This window comes from Dendronephthya gigantea, unplaced genomic scaffold (assembly GCF_004324835.1).
Source record: "Dendronephthya gigantea isolate DGI-Jeju-01 unplaced genomic scaffold, DenGig_1.0 000009F, whole genome shotgun sequence".
Classification (NCBI taxonomy): domain Eukaryota; kingdom Metazoa; phylum Cnidaria; class Anthozoa; order Malacalcyonacea; family Nephtheidae; genus Dendronephthya; species Dendronephthya gigantea.
The window spans coordinates 2,971,890-2,983,348 of record NW_021163019.1 but is presented as its reverse complement, the minus strand read 5'-3'; the positions used below and the strand labels follow the sequence as shown (position 1 = coordinate 2,983,348).

At 37.9% G+C, this 11,459-nt stretch overlaps 3 protein-coding genes across 3 annotated transcripts; all 3 read left to right on the top strand.

The window, feature by feature from the left end:
* The first annotated feature begins 240 nt into the window (after positions 1–240).
* On the top strand, positions 241–2,574 carry LOC114517754 (exosome complex component MTR3-like). Its single transcript, XM_028537570.1, has 11 exons — positions 241–411; positions 652–709; positions 897–975; positions 1,094–1,139; positions 1,222–1,287; positions 1,405–1,467; positions 1,587–1,647; positions 1,735–1,820; positions 1,966–2,010; positions 2,106–2,216; positions 2,352–2,574. The coding sequence occupies exons 1-11, from the start codon at positions 319–321 to the stop codon at positions 2,457–2,459; spliced, it is 816 nt and encodes a 271-aa protein (XP_028393371.1). The 5' UTR covers positions 241–318; the 3' UTR covers positions 2,460–2,574.
* A 289-nt stretch (positions 2,575–2,863) lies between these two features.
* On the top strand, positions 2,864–8,428 carry LOC114517525 (acyl-CoA dehydrogenase family member 11-like). Its single transcript, XM_028537291.1, has 19 exons — positions 2,864–3,019; positions 3,103–3,202; positions 3,304–3,429; positions 3,505–3,660; positions 3,897–4,008; positions 4,098–4,150; positions 4,278–4,407; positions 4,537–4,661; positions 4,817–4,923; positions 5,386–5,527; positions 5,604–5,672; positions 5,748–5,886; positions 6,074–6,280; positions 6,358–6,424; positions 6,498–6,583; positions 6,660–6,728; positions 6,813–6,967; positions 7,133–7,249; positions 7,363–8,428. The coding sequence occupies exons 1-19, from the start codon at positions 2,871–2,873 to the stop codon at positions 7,576–7,578; spliced, it is 2,325 nt and encodes a 774-aa protein (XP_028393092.1). The 5' UTR covers positions 2,864–2,870; the 3' UTR covers positions 7,579–8,428.
* A 443-nt stretch (positions 8,429–8,871) lies between these two features.
* Positions 8,872–11,370, top strand: LOC114517526 (EH domain-containing protein 1-like). The gene is made up of 2 exons (XM_028537292.1): positions 8,872–10,029; positions 10,283–11,370. The coding sequence occupies exons 1-2, from the start codon at positions 9,121–9,123 to the stop codon at positions 10,994–10,996; spliced, it is 1,623 nt and encodes a 540-aa protein (XP_028393093.1). The 5' UTR covers positions 8,872–9,120; the 3' UTR covers positions 10,997–11,370.
* Positions 11,371–11,459: the final 89 nt, after the last annotated feature.

The window sequence follows — 11,459 nt, the reverse complement described above, 5'->3', positions numbered from 1 at the left end:
GAATTTGCATCTTTTTCGTCCCGTATACTTCTTATCTAAAGTAATGTGAAATTTGACAATTCTAATAGTCCTCTTTAGACCAAGAGGCAGAGGGAAAAAGAAGGTGAAGCAGAAGAGGTATGTATTAGCTGGTGGAGGGGGGAGGGCACAGCAGTAGGAGGGGTAGAGCACGAGAACAGGTATATTGCAGGCTCACTGTTTCGGGATACGTCATGTAGTAATTATTTTTGTCTTGAGAAAGTTGGGATTTCTAACAATTTTTCTCCTTTTTAAACTCGATTTTTGAAGAGAAATTATGGATTTCTTGTTTATTTGAGAATGCCATTAGATACTCGGCGTGTTTGTGGTCCTGTGGACGAAACTCGAGCTCTATTCGACCCGAGAAAAGCAAAAGAAGACAGAGAAAGACAGGTGAGAGAGTCTGAGAGATGAACACGTGCAAAGTCGCACAGCTTCTTTTTTGTTTACATTTTACTAGCAGATGAAAACTCCAGATGTACATGCTCTCCTGTTGTATTTCTCAAAATTTCTTTTCTATTTTTCCTGTTTGCCATCTATACGATCAGGAAAATGTAACAAAGGGAGTGTTAATTGTTACATCACTCTGACACAATCATACTATATTTAATATTTCATTTAAATATTTTATAGACTGTAGTTGATGGTAAAAGACAAGATGGCCGGACATGTGAAGAAATACGAAAAATGTGTAAGTTTCTTGTTTTAATCGAAACTGATTACCCATTGCATGAGCGGGTGTCATCCCTTCCATTTTTAATTTTTTAAAAGTAAAAGATCCCCCCAGCATCTACACATGTCTCCCCTCCCCGTCCTCATTAAGACATCCGAAGAATAGGAAATGCATTTATGTGACAAATCACTTTCATATTTTGCAGTTCTTCGTGCAAATGCAGTAACTCAAGCAAAAGGCTCAGCTTACATTGAAACTGGAAAAACCAAAGTAATATGCTCAATGTAAGCTGATTGAAACCAACATTTGTTGGTATTCTGGAAAAACCTACTTATGCATGTGCTTTAAGACTGTCTTTTCATATATGCAGAACCTATATATCCTACCATTTTTGTTTTAAAGTTATGGACCAAGGGAATCTTTGAGAAAACAGGAGTTTAGAATGAAGGTGGGTAGTTGCTTAAATTCACTTACATTTATGTGTGGGTATTAAGATTATCACACTGAATTGTTTTGATTTTTATATCTAGGGTAAATTAACTTGTGAAATAAAATATGCACCATTCTCTTGCAAGAGACGGAGGTCCCCTATTAGGGTGAGTATAACATAATTGCCTACGATTTCCTAAGCTGTGTGCATTGCTTTACCATATTAAATATTGTTATTGATCATCTTCGAACAAGCACATTATTTGTTTCTTACATTTTGTTAGGATTCAGAGGAAAAAGATTTATCAAACATAATCAAACAAGCGCTTGAACCAGCAATAATTATGGTGAGATTGCTTGACCTTGTAGTGATCAAGTATATAGTTTTTAATTCCCTGTGTTGTATTTAAGCTCTAGTCTCAAATGCTAAAAGTGCATCTGTTAATTAAAGTTTCATCTTTTTCAGGAAAAATTTCCCAAAGCACAGATTGATATATATGTTATGGTTTTTGAAAATGATGGAAATGGTAATATATAATAAATCAGTTGTTCATCTGAAGAATCTACCAAATAAAATGAACACAAATGAAACAAATGAAATATGCATATTCTAGTTCTTGCTGCAGCCATCAACTGTGCGACACTTGCTTTGGTTGATGCAGGAATTGAGATGTTTGATCTAGTTATTGCATCTTCTCTAGTAAGTATTCAAGAAACATTAAATCTGCATTATGTCCTACTCCTAAAATAATTTTTAAGTTGACCAGAACAAAAAGCTATTAGCTGCTATTTCAGTCTTCAATTATGAATTCTATTTTAGATTTCTTGTTTAATTTTACCTGTAGGTCCAAACAAACACTAATACACTTATGGATCCAATATACAATGAGGTTGTATGATACATGTGAAATATAAGCCAAGCTATCAATAATACATTCTATGAATTAAGCTTTAATATTTTTTCTATTGATTTTTAATTTTGTAGGAAAACAATCAGGAGACAACTGGTTTGGTAACAACTGCATTCCTTCCAGTTCTTAATCAAATCTCTGTTTTAAATATGGATGGAGAACTTTCTCTAACCCAGACTAATCAGGTACCATTCCATCTCTAACATCTCACTTCAGTTTATAGACATCCCTCGAAAATGGATACCTCTATGATATTAGTGTATCTTCAACCTTGTTGCTCCAATCCTGGTTGATATAGATGCACTTGTACCTTGATGTAGGCAGTGAAGAAATGTATCGAAGCATGTGCAAGGATTTATCCAGTCATTTGTCACTGTATAACTGAACATACAAAAAGAATTATCAAGGAACCGCAACAGTCTTCATGATTTGGTGCCATACTTGCATTCACAATGTTTTTTTGCTGTCCTAGTAAAGTTGTCCTAGTAATGATTACCAAAGCTTGTATTATAATACATCTATTGTACATTTGCAAATATACTATGCACAAAAAACTGAAAGTTAGAGTGTTATCATATATGCCCAAGAGATGAGAGCGAAAAGTCTCTCGAAAAGTTGAATATAGAACAATACAACCTGGAACCATAGAACTTAGCTATATAACCATAGAACATAGAGCCATAGAACCTAGAACCACAAAAGTGACAGAACCTAGAAGGCTAGTACCATAGAACCTAGAATCATAGAACCTAGCTATATAACCATAGAACCTGCTAACCAGTAAACTGGCACCAGTCTTATAACCTTATAACCTACTCACATCACATTCGTCATTCAATATGGCGGATCAGGGTGCAAATCTGAATGTAGCTTCTAGTGTTCGTCCAGAACACAGGTTTAACGAAACGTCTTTGGATAACTATCTTCTCCGACATTTACGTGGATATCCCCATAATGAAAATGAAAACTTATTAGTCCGACAGTACAGGTACGTCTGTTTAATATTTTCAAGGTTATTGCTAAGATCTTTATACTAGAGAATTTTCTAACATAGTCTGTCTTTATCTCTAGTCATGGACAATCTAATCCGACTTTTTATTTGAAAAAAGGAACACGAGAGTTTGTGATGAGAAAGAAACCTCCAGGCAGGTTACTGAGACATGCACATCAGGTCATTCTATAATATATTTAATACTATTTGTGGCTGCCCTTAACCCTTCCTACAACCAGTCACAGAAGTACTTAAAATTGATTATTTTACATTACCATTAGATTGAAAGGGAATACGACTTTACGGAAGCCTTGCACAAGTTTGGTTACCCTGTTGCAAAACCTTTACACTTCTGTAATGATGTATCAGTTGTTGGAACAGAGTTCTACATCATGGAGCATGTTAGGGTATGAAGCTTCATGTTGTCGTATTTGTCATGGTACCATCCAGCAAAAATGAACCAACATTTTCTGTTATTTTAGGGAAGAATATTTCATTCCCAAAGCAAGGAAAAACCTGGACCTGAATGTTATTTTAATGCTGCAGAGAATCTTGCAAGATTGCACAAATTTGAGCCTCAATCATTAGGCTTGACCAAATATATATCTCGGAAATCAACAAACCACTCAAAAAGACAGGTATTCATTGTTGTAAGTAATGCACAAGTCTCAGAGACGTGGCCATTCTGATAGTCTAGTCCATCTACGCTAATGTTTTGGCATTCATTGACTGTGAAAGCAATTATTTTCCAAGTAAAATTTAGATAACTAGACTAAATGATCAGGCTAGCTCTGCGCAACTGCGTTAAGTTAGTCTTTGAAAGTAATCTTTAATATTGGTTGATATATTGATCACAAACAAATTTACTTTTAAGGTTCTCATATGGGCAAAACAGTATGAAGACAGCACAGATAATTTCCTTCCTGAAGCAAAAGTTTTGATCAAAACTCTATTGGAAATGTTGCCCCCTGACAGCCAACAAAAATGTAAGCCTTATTCATAGGACTATTGTTTAATTAAAGGCATCTTTGCATGATACAAATGATAAATGATACAAATTTTCTGTATGTTCCAGGTATTGTACATGGTGATTACAGACTGGACAACATGATATTTCATCCTGTTAAGGTGAGTTTGAGGTGTGGAGATTTTTGAGAGTCTTTTTAATGAGGGATTCAAACCTTTGCCTTCAATAATTGTAAATGAAGAAAGAAGGATTTCTGATTTATTTTTTAATCAGGATTTTTTCTTCTAGCCCATTGTGCTTGCTGTTCTTGACTGGGAATTGGCAAGTATTGGTGATCCAATGATGGATTTAGCGTACACATGTATGATATACCATTGGCCTGAGGAAATCAAAATTATTTTTCCATCCCACTCCAATGGTATACAAAAAATTTTGTAAAAGTAAAATATAAAACTATTTATGATCTATCTGAAAAAGACTGAAATCTTCAGATTCAATTAACTGCACTTCTATATCTCAAACAACTCGTCCTTTTGTCATTCAACAGAAGGACTCCCCACAGAGAAAGAGTTCATCAGCCGATATTGTCAACATTTTGGTTGCTCGGTTAATATCCCGTACTGGGAATTTTATTTGGCACTAAACCTTTTCAGAATGGCATCAATTGCTCAGGTGAAAAAGTCATTTGTGTTGCTTGGTTTTTATGCAAATGATCAAATCATTATATGCAGATTAGCAAACAGTCATTGGATTTTGCAATGTTTTGCTTCGACCTTCTGTTAACCTTTGCCTAACAGCAGGATCTAATTTCATATTTCCTTGTAAAGGGTGTTTATGCACGAAGTCTTCAGGGAAACGCCGCAGCTGAGAACGCCGGGTTGTATTGGCAAGTCGTTCAACCAATCATTCGTCAGGCTTTGAGAATCATAAAAATGTAAGTGCTTATGGGTGTGCATCGTTTGGTCTTCTTTAAACTGACACCATATCACATTTCTCATTTGTTTTGAAACATGTAAATACGGCAGACTTGGCTAGAATAGACATATTGTCATATAGATGCGAGGATATTATAATACTCGAGGTATTCTTATGAAAAGATATTTGTTGCCCTAGTGCGTTGTGTGCCTATAATTTTAACAAATTAAACTATGCTCAGACTCTTGAGGGATAGCGAGGATATTCAGGGTGTCACGGTTGGACATCCCGGTACGTTCAGCCCAGTACCTGTGGTACTTGGGATCTGATATCAGATGCATTCTTCCTAAGGCTAAACATATTCGAATGAAGCAATACTAGGAATATTCCGCGATCTTTGCATTCTAACTTGGCATATTCGCTTGACACAATGATTGCAGCAGTACATTGAGGGATAACTGGGAGAAATTTATTTTCCTAGGGAGAAAATCGGACATCAACCAGCCACAAAGATCGGAGGACCAGGATCCATCGTTGATCTGTTCCCAATTTCTGACAGAGCCAAAGAATTATTAGTTAAGACGAAAGCATTCCTGAAAGAACATGTTCTACCTGCAGAGAAGGTTAACATCTAGCATCTCTACATCGCGAAAAGAAACTCTTATATTTATTCCTCTTTTTTTGTGGTGCTGTTTTTAGGAATACTTTGAATATCTAGCCAAGGAAAGTGACCCCTGGAAAATACCACCCATTATCGAATCAGTAAAGGTTTGTTCGATGTCAGTTCATCACTGATTCACTGCGTTTTGACTGTTGCTACTTTTCTTCTCTCATTTTGAGTAGAAGTTGGCAAAAGAGCGAGGCCTGTGGAACTTGTTCCTTCCGGCTGTATCTGGTTTGAACCAAACTGAATATGCCCTGATCGCAGAGGAAACTGGACGATATTTCATCGGACCGGAATGTTTGAATTGTTCTGCACCAGGTACGTTGATATAGTTTATGGACTTCTTTCTTTCTCCGCGAAACTCTTCTCCGAGCTTTTGTATCTTATTTTCGTATTTACGATTCTTGTTGGTTCTGCCAAGAAAACCAGGATCGCATTGAACAGTTCCAAAAATCTTCTCCACCGAGTTACCAAACTAAACGAAAGGTTTTTCAAATATTTTCAGATACTGGTAACATGGAGGTTCTTCATCTTTACGGCAGCCCTGAACAAAAGAAGGAATGGTTGACGCCGTTACTGAATGGTGATATTAGATCTGCCTTCTGTATGACAGAGCCTGCTGTTGCTTCATCTGATGCCACGAACATGGAGTGTGAGATAAGAAAAGATGGAAACCATTACGTCATTAACGGAAGGAAGTGGTGGGCGAGTGGTAAGGAGGGATGTGAAGGGATATTTTGGGTCGTATGTGGCGCTGTAAGCTTTCTAACAACCAGCTTTTATCCTCAGGGGCTGGTGATCCGCGGTGTAAACTGTTGATTGTGATGGGAAGGTCAGCGGATACACAAGCCCCAAGGTTAGTAGTCCTAACCAGATCACGAACAAGCATGTGACGGCTGCATGAACTGCACGTGATTTGATGTCTTTAGACACAGACGACATTCCATGATCATCGTTCCAATGGAGACAAAAGGAGTAAAGAAAATACGACCATTGACTGTATTCGGATATAACGGTAAGAAATCTTGTTTTCTAGTCCTATCTTCCTTTTCGTCTATCTTTTCTTATTTTTTATCAAATATACTCCTCAGAGGCTCCCGTTGGCCACTGGGAAATCGTGTTCGACAACGTCCGAGTTCCAGACTCCAATATGATACTAGGTAAGTGAGTGATCAAAAGTTTAGATCTGTATTTGTATCTGGAGTGTTCATTGCTGGTAACCTTTACTCCATATATTCAATAAGGCGAGGGGCGTGGGTTTGAGATTGCTCAGGGTCGTTTGGGACCTGGCCGCATACACCACTGCATGAGAACAATCGGTGCAGCTGAGAGAGCCCTGGAACTAATGTGTCAGCGTGTGACGTCAAGAACTGCCTTTGTGGAACTTCTGGCGAAAAAGGTTGTGTTCAGTGTTTTGATGCATCTAAGATACGCTGATATTTAGGACTAAGAGAGAGCTATGGAAACACATCCTTCGATAGTTCACTAAATGATATGATACATGACAGGATTAGTTCACTGATTCGAATCTTGTTAATTCCTAATGATTTTTCACTGGTTTCAGGGAATGATTCAACATGATATTGCATTGAGTCGTGTTGAGCTTGATCAAGCAAGGTTAATGACACTTCAGGCTGCTCGCTACATTGATCGTCTTGGAACAAAACGTGCCAGAAAGCAGGTAAACAAACACGGATAAAATCTTATAGTTGATGACTGGAAGCTAACCATCCTCCCCTCTTTCGTCCACCAACCAATCTAACAGCCCCTTTAAGTGTATTTCTAATTTCCCAGATTGCTATGGCAAAGATAGCCGCCCCTCGTATGGCCCTTCGCGTCATTGACCGCGCCATTCAGTCACATGGTGCCGCAGGAGTCTCACAGGATACTCCGCTGGCTTATATGTTTGCTGCATTGCGGACACTTCGTATCGCAGATGGCCCGGATGAAGTGCATTTGACTGCCGTAGCTAAACAGGAGCTCAGGGAGCAAATGGAGAGCCATCTATAATACACCTGGGAGTGGGAGCACCTGGGTGGAATTTCACAATCTTTACGCATCGTCCTAGTTACTGATCTCTACCAAAACCAGAATATCTCGCATCTTACTTCCCTGAAATATGCCACAGTTTTATGCATTTTTTTCGTTTCAAAATGTGAATCTTTTTGCATGTTTAGTACGAAAAATATCATCAAATAAAATGCGATTCATGATCACAATTTCTCCACAAATAAAAGTGCTTAAAACAGGACGCTTTTTGTTAGAAATCGTGAAATCATGCGCCTTTGAGACGCACGTAAAAATGGGGGGAAATTGGTTTTGAAAAGGTTTTCAACTCCAAAGTGATTAATTAAAAATATTTAGGCTAATGACGTATTCGTGGCTAAATCATTCTGTAGTCATAACAGGTCAGCATGAGGTAAAAAATTGATGAAAAATTAAAAACAAAATACAGTCAAAGAATCAAGATATCATAGTAATAGACAGAATATAAATTATTTTTGAATACAATACCTTTTGGTTCTCTTCTCTATTATAACAAAGACGCAGTTTTATTGATAATACTCTTGCAACTTATGAACTTAATGATTACCTTACGCTATGTAATATTATCAGCACAGCATGACAAGGATAAACAAAACTACGAGAGTGTTTTATAATTAGATATTACTGAATGATTGCGGATAATAATAATCTGCCTATATTGGATCATCTCAAGGATCATCTCTATGGCTGGCAAAATAAGCGTGACTTGCGCTGCCATATCGAAATCACGAGTTGTGGTTTCCAAGAAATTTCCGTCACATTGTCAATGTAACGGAAGGGTTGCCCATGCCAATACCGGTACTTCAGCTACGAAGCAAAAACAACAAGTTGACAGACAAAAGTCAAAAGGCCACAGCTTGCGCTAAAGCCACATTCAACTTCAAGAGACACAACGGGAAAAAAGCTCCTGAGAAGTATGTTTGCAAAAAAACAATTTATTTTTATGCAATTATGCCCTCGAAACTCGAGTGGTCTTGGATTATAATCTGGCTGGTATGACTCACGGTCACTCACCATTTAGAAAGCGGAAAACCATAAATGGTTAGTTTACTCATGTAATAACAGATGTGCTAATCCAAGAATGACGTGTCTAATGAAGTTAAAATTTCCCGGGGGGGAAATTTCTCAATTAGTTGGATATGATGTCATAATTGGTTATTCTCAACTTCTTTAAAAGACGTTTTAATCAAAACTAGCTCGCAGTTTTGAAGTAAGCTACCGCGAAAGTGATTGTCAAGTCGTTTAAGAGGATATTGTAGCGATTTGCAATATTTGTGAAGTGGTTTTTGTGGTTAATATCAGAGTGGATCACCCTCCGGAAGATGTATGATCACTCTTCCACAAGAAGGCGTTGTTTCGGAGATGTGCGCATGATCTTCGTATGACAAAAATGGCGATTTGATTTGATTTGGTTGTGAGCGCTAAAACTGAAAGAATTGACGATCTACCGAACAGGAACTGACTTTATTTTGTCTACAGTTTGTCGTATATATAAATCATCGTACCATGTTTAGTTGGTTGACTAAAAACGAGAAGAAAGACCCCATTGTATTGCAGTCCGTGGTCGATGGTTTGAAGAAACTTTACAAGACAAAGCTGCGCCCCCTCGAGGAACATTACTTATTCAATGATTTTCACTCACCTTTGATGTCTGATGCCGATTTCACGGCGAAGCCGATGGTCCTGCTTGTCGGACAGTACTCAACCGGCAAAACAACCTTTATAAAATACCTCTTGGAGCAAGATTTTCCGGGTTTAAGAATAGGTCCCGAGCCAACCACGGATAGCTTCATAGCTGTCATGCATGGGGAACACGACCAAGTCATTCCTGGTAATGCGTTGATTGTTGATCCATTCAAACAGTTTCAGTCTTTGGGTGTTTTTGGGAATGCCTTCCTAAATCGACTGTACTGTTCTGAGTTGTCAAACAAAGTTGTTGAAAGTATAACCATAATTGACACTCCTGGGATCTTATCTGGTGAGAAGCAGTCTGTGTCGAGAGGGTACGATTTCACTGGCGTGTTAAAATGGTTTGCCGAGCGGGTTGACCGAATCGTTCTCCTCTTCGATGCCCACAAGTTGGATATTTCGGATGAGTTCCAGCGCAGTATTGATGTCCTTCGAGAGTATGATGAAAAGATCAGAATTGTGTTGAATAAGGCAGATATGGTGACAACTCAACAGCTGATGAGGGTGTATGGTGCGCTGATGTGGTCGCTTGGCAAGGTGATCAATACACCTGAAGTTTCCAGAGTTTATATTGGGTCCTTTTGGGATCAGCCATTGCAGAATGATGAAAACAGAAGATTGTTTGAGGCTGAGGCGCAAGATTTGTTTGCAGATGTCCAGAGCCTGCCGCGGAATGCTGCCCTAAGAAAGCTCAACGATTTCATCAAGAGAGCAAGACTTGCAAAGGTAAAATTATTGTGAACAGGATCATTTCTCATGCTCAGTATTAATCTATTTCCTGTTCGCCATAGCAAAAGTGAAAGGAAAACTTTGTTTATCAGCAGGGATCCAAGCCACTTCAAAACTACCTGTTTTCTCCTATGTATTAAAATTATTAAATGAAAAAAGATTTGCATAACATATTAATTATCATAAAGTTAGATAACAGTTGTGAGTCTTATTTCTATTGATGTAACAACTTGGAAAACATATTTTTCAGGTCCATGCATACATTATTTCAAGCCTCAGAGAACAAATGCCATCGATGTTTGGTAAAGAGAAGAAGAAGGAGCAACTGATAACCAACCTGGGAGAGCTTTATCGCAAGATCCAGAAAGAGCATAACATCTCACCAGGAGATTTTCCTCCCATCTCAAAGTTCCAAGCCAAACTTAAGCCTTATGATTTCTCAAAGCTGCACAGTTTGAAACAGAAATTGATCGATGATGTGGATAAGATGTTGCAGTCTGAAGTAACAAAGCTCATGTCGATGATCCCAAGAGAAAATGAGTCCAACACCTCAATCGCTGTGCGTGGTGGTGCATTCACAGTTGGTGATTCAATGCACAATCCCTTTGCATCTGGTGCAGGTGAAGGGATTCAATTTGGCGCTGGCTCAGATGACTGGGTCATTGCCCCGAAAAAAGATAAATATGATCGCATCTTTGAAACCCTTAATCCTGATTCAAACGGGAAAGTGATTGGCTCGAATGCCAAACGTGAACTTGTCAAATCCAAGCTGCCAAATACGGTGCTCGGGCGAATTTGGAAGCTATCTGATCTTGACAAAGATGGAATGCTGGACTCAGATGAGTTTGCAGTTGCTATGCACTTGATTGAGATTAAATTAGATGGAAATGAACTGCCTGTTGAACTGCCACTCCATGTTGTACCTCCTTCCAAACGTAAAGGATATTCTTTAGAATATGATTAAATATCTCTCAAGTAGAAATATATTTCGGGAAGAAAATTATATTTTTTCAAATTACCATGTGAGTTTTATGGAACATTGATGCTCCATAATGAAAAACTAAATCATTTAAGGCCTTTCACATTTGAACAGCACTTTTTAATGTTTTAAGAATAATTATTTAAAATAATGCCATGTATTCTCTACAGTTATCCAAGCTGATTACAAATTACAATGTCCCAGAGATATGGGTGTTAAACTGTGTTAAACTGAATGACTGTCTGACTTGTCTGAAACTAAATGATTCCTAGTGAAATCCTTGAATGTATGTAGAATGAAACTTGTATCGTTGCTGCAAATGTAATATGATAATAATATTAATGTCTGGTACTATTTAGTAACTTGATATCTTGCATTTTACAAGGTCTTGGAATAGTGGAGAGTTTCTATTTTTGGCCATTATTCTAGTCGGAAATTGTCGTGAGTT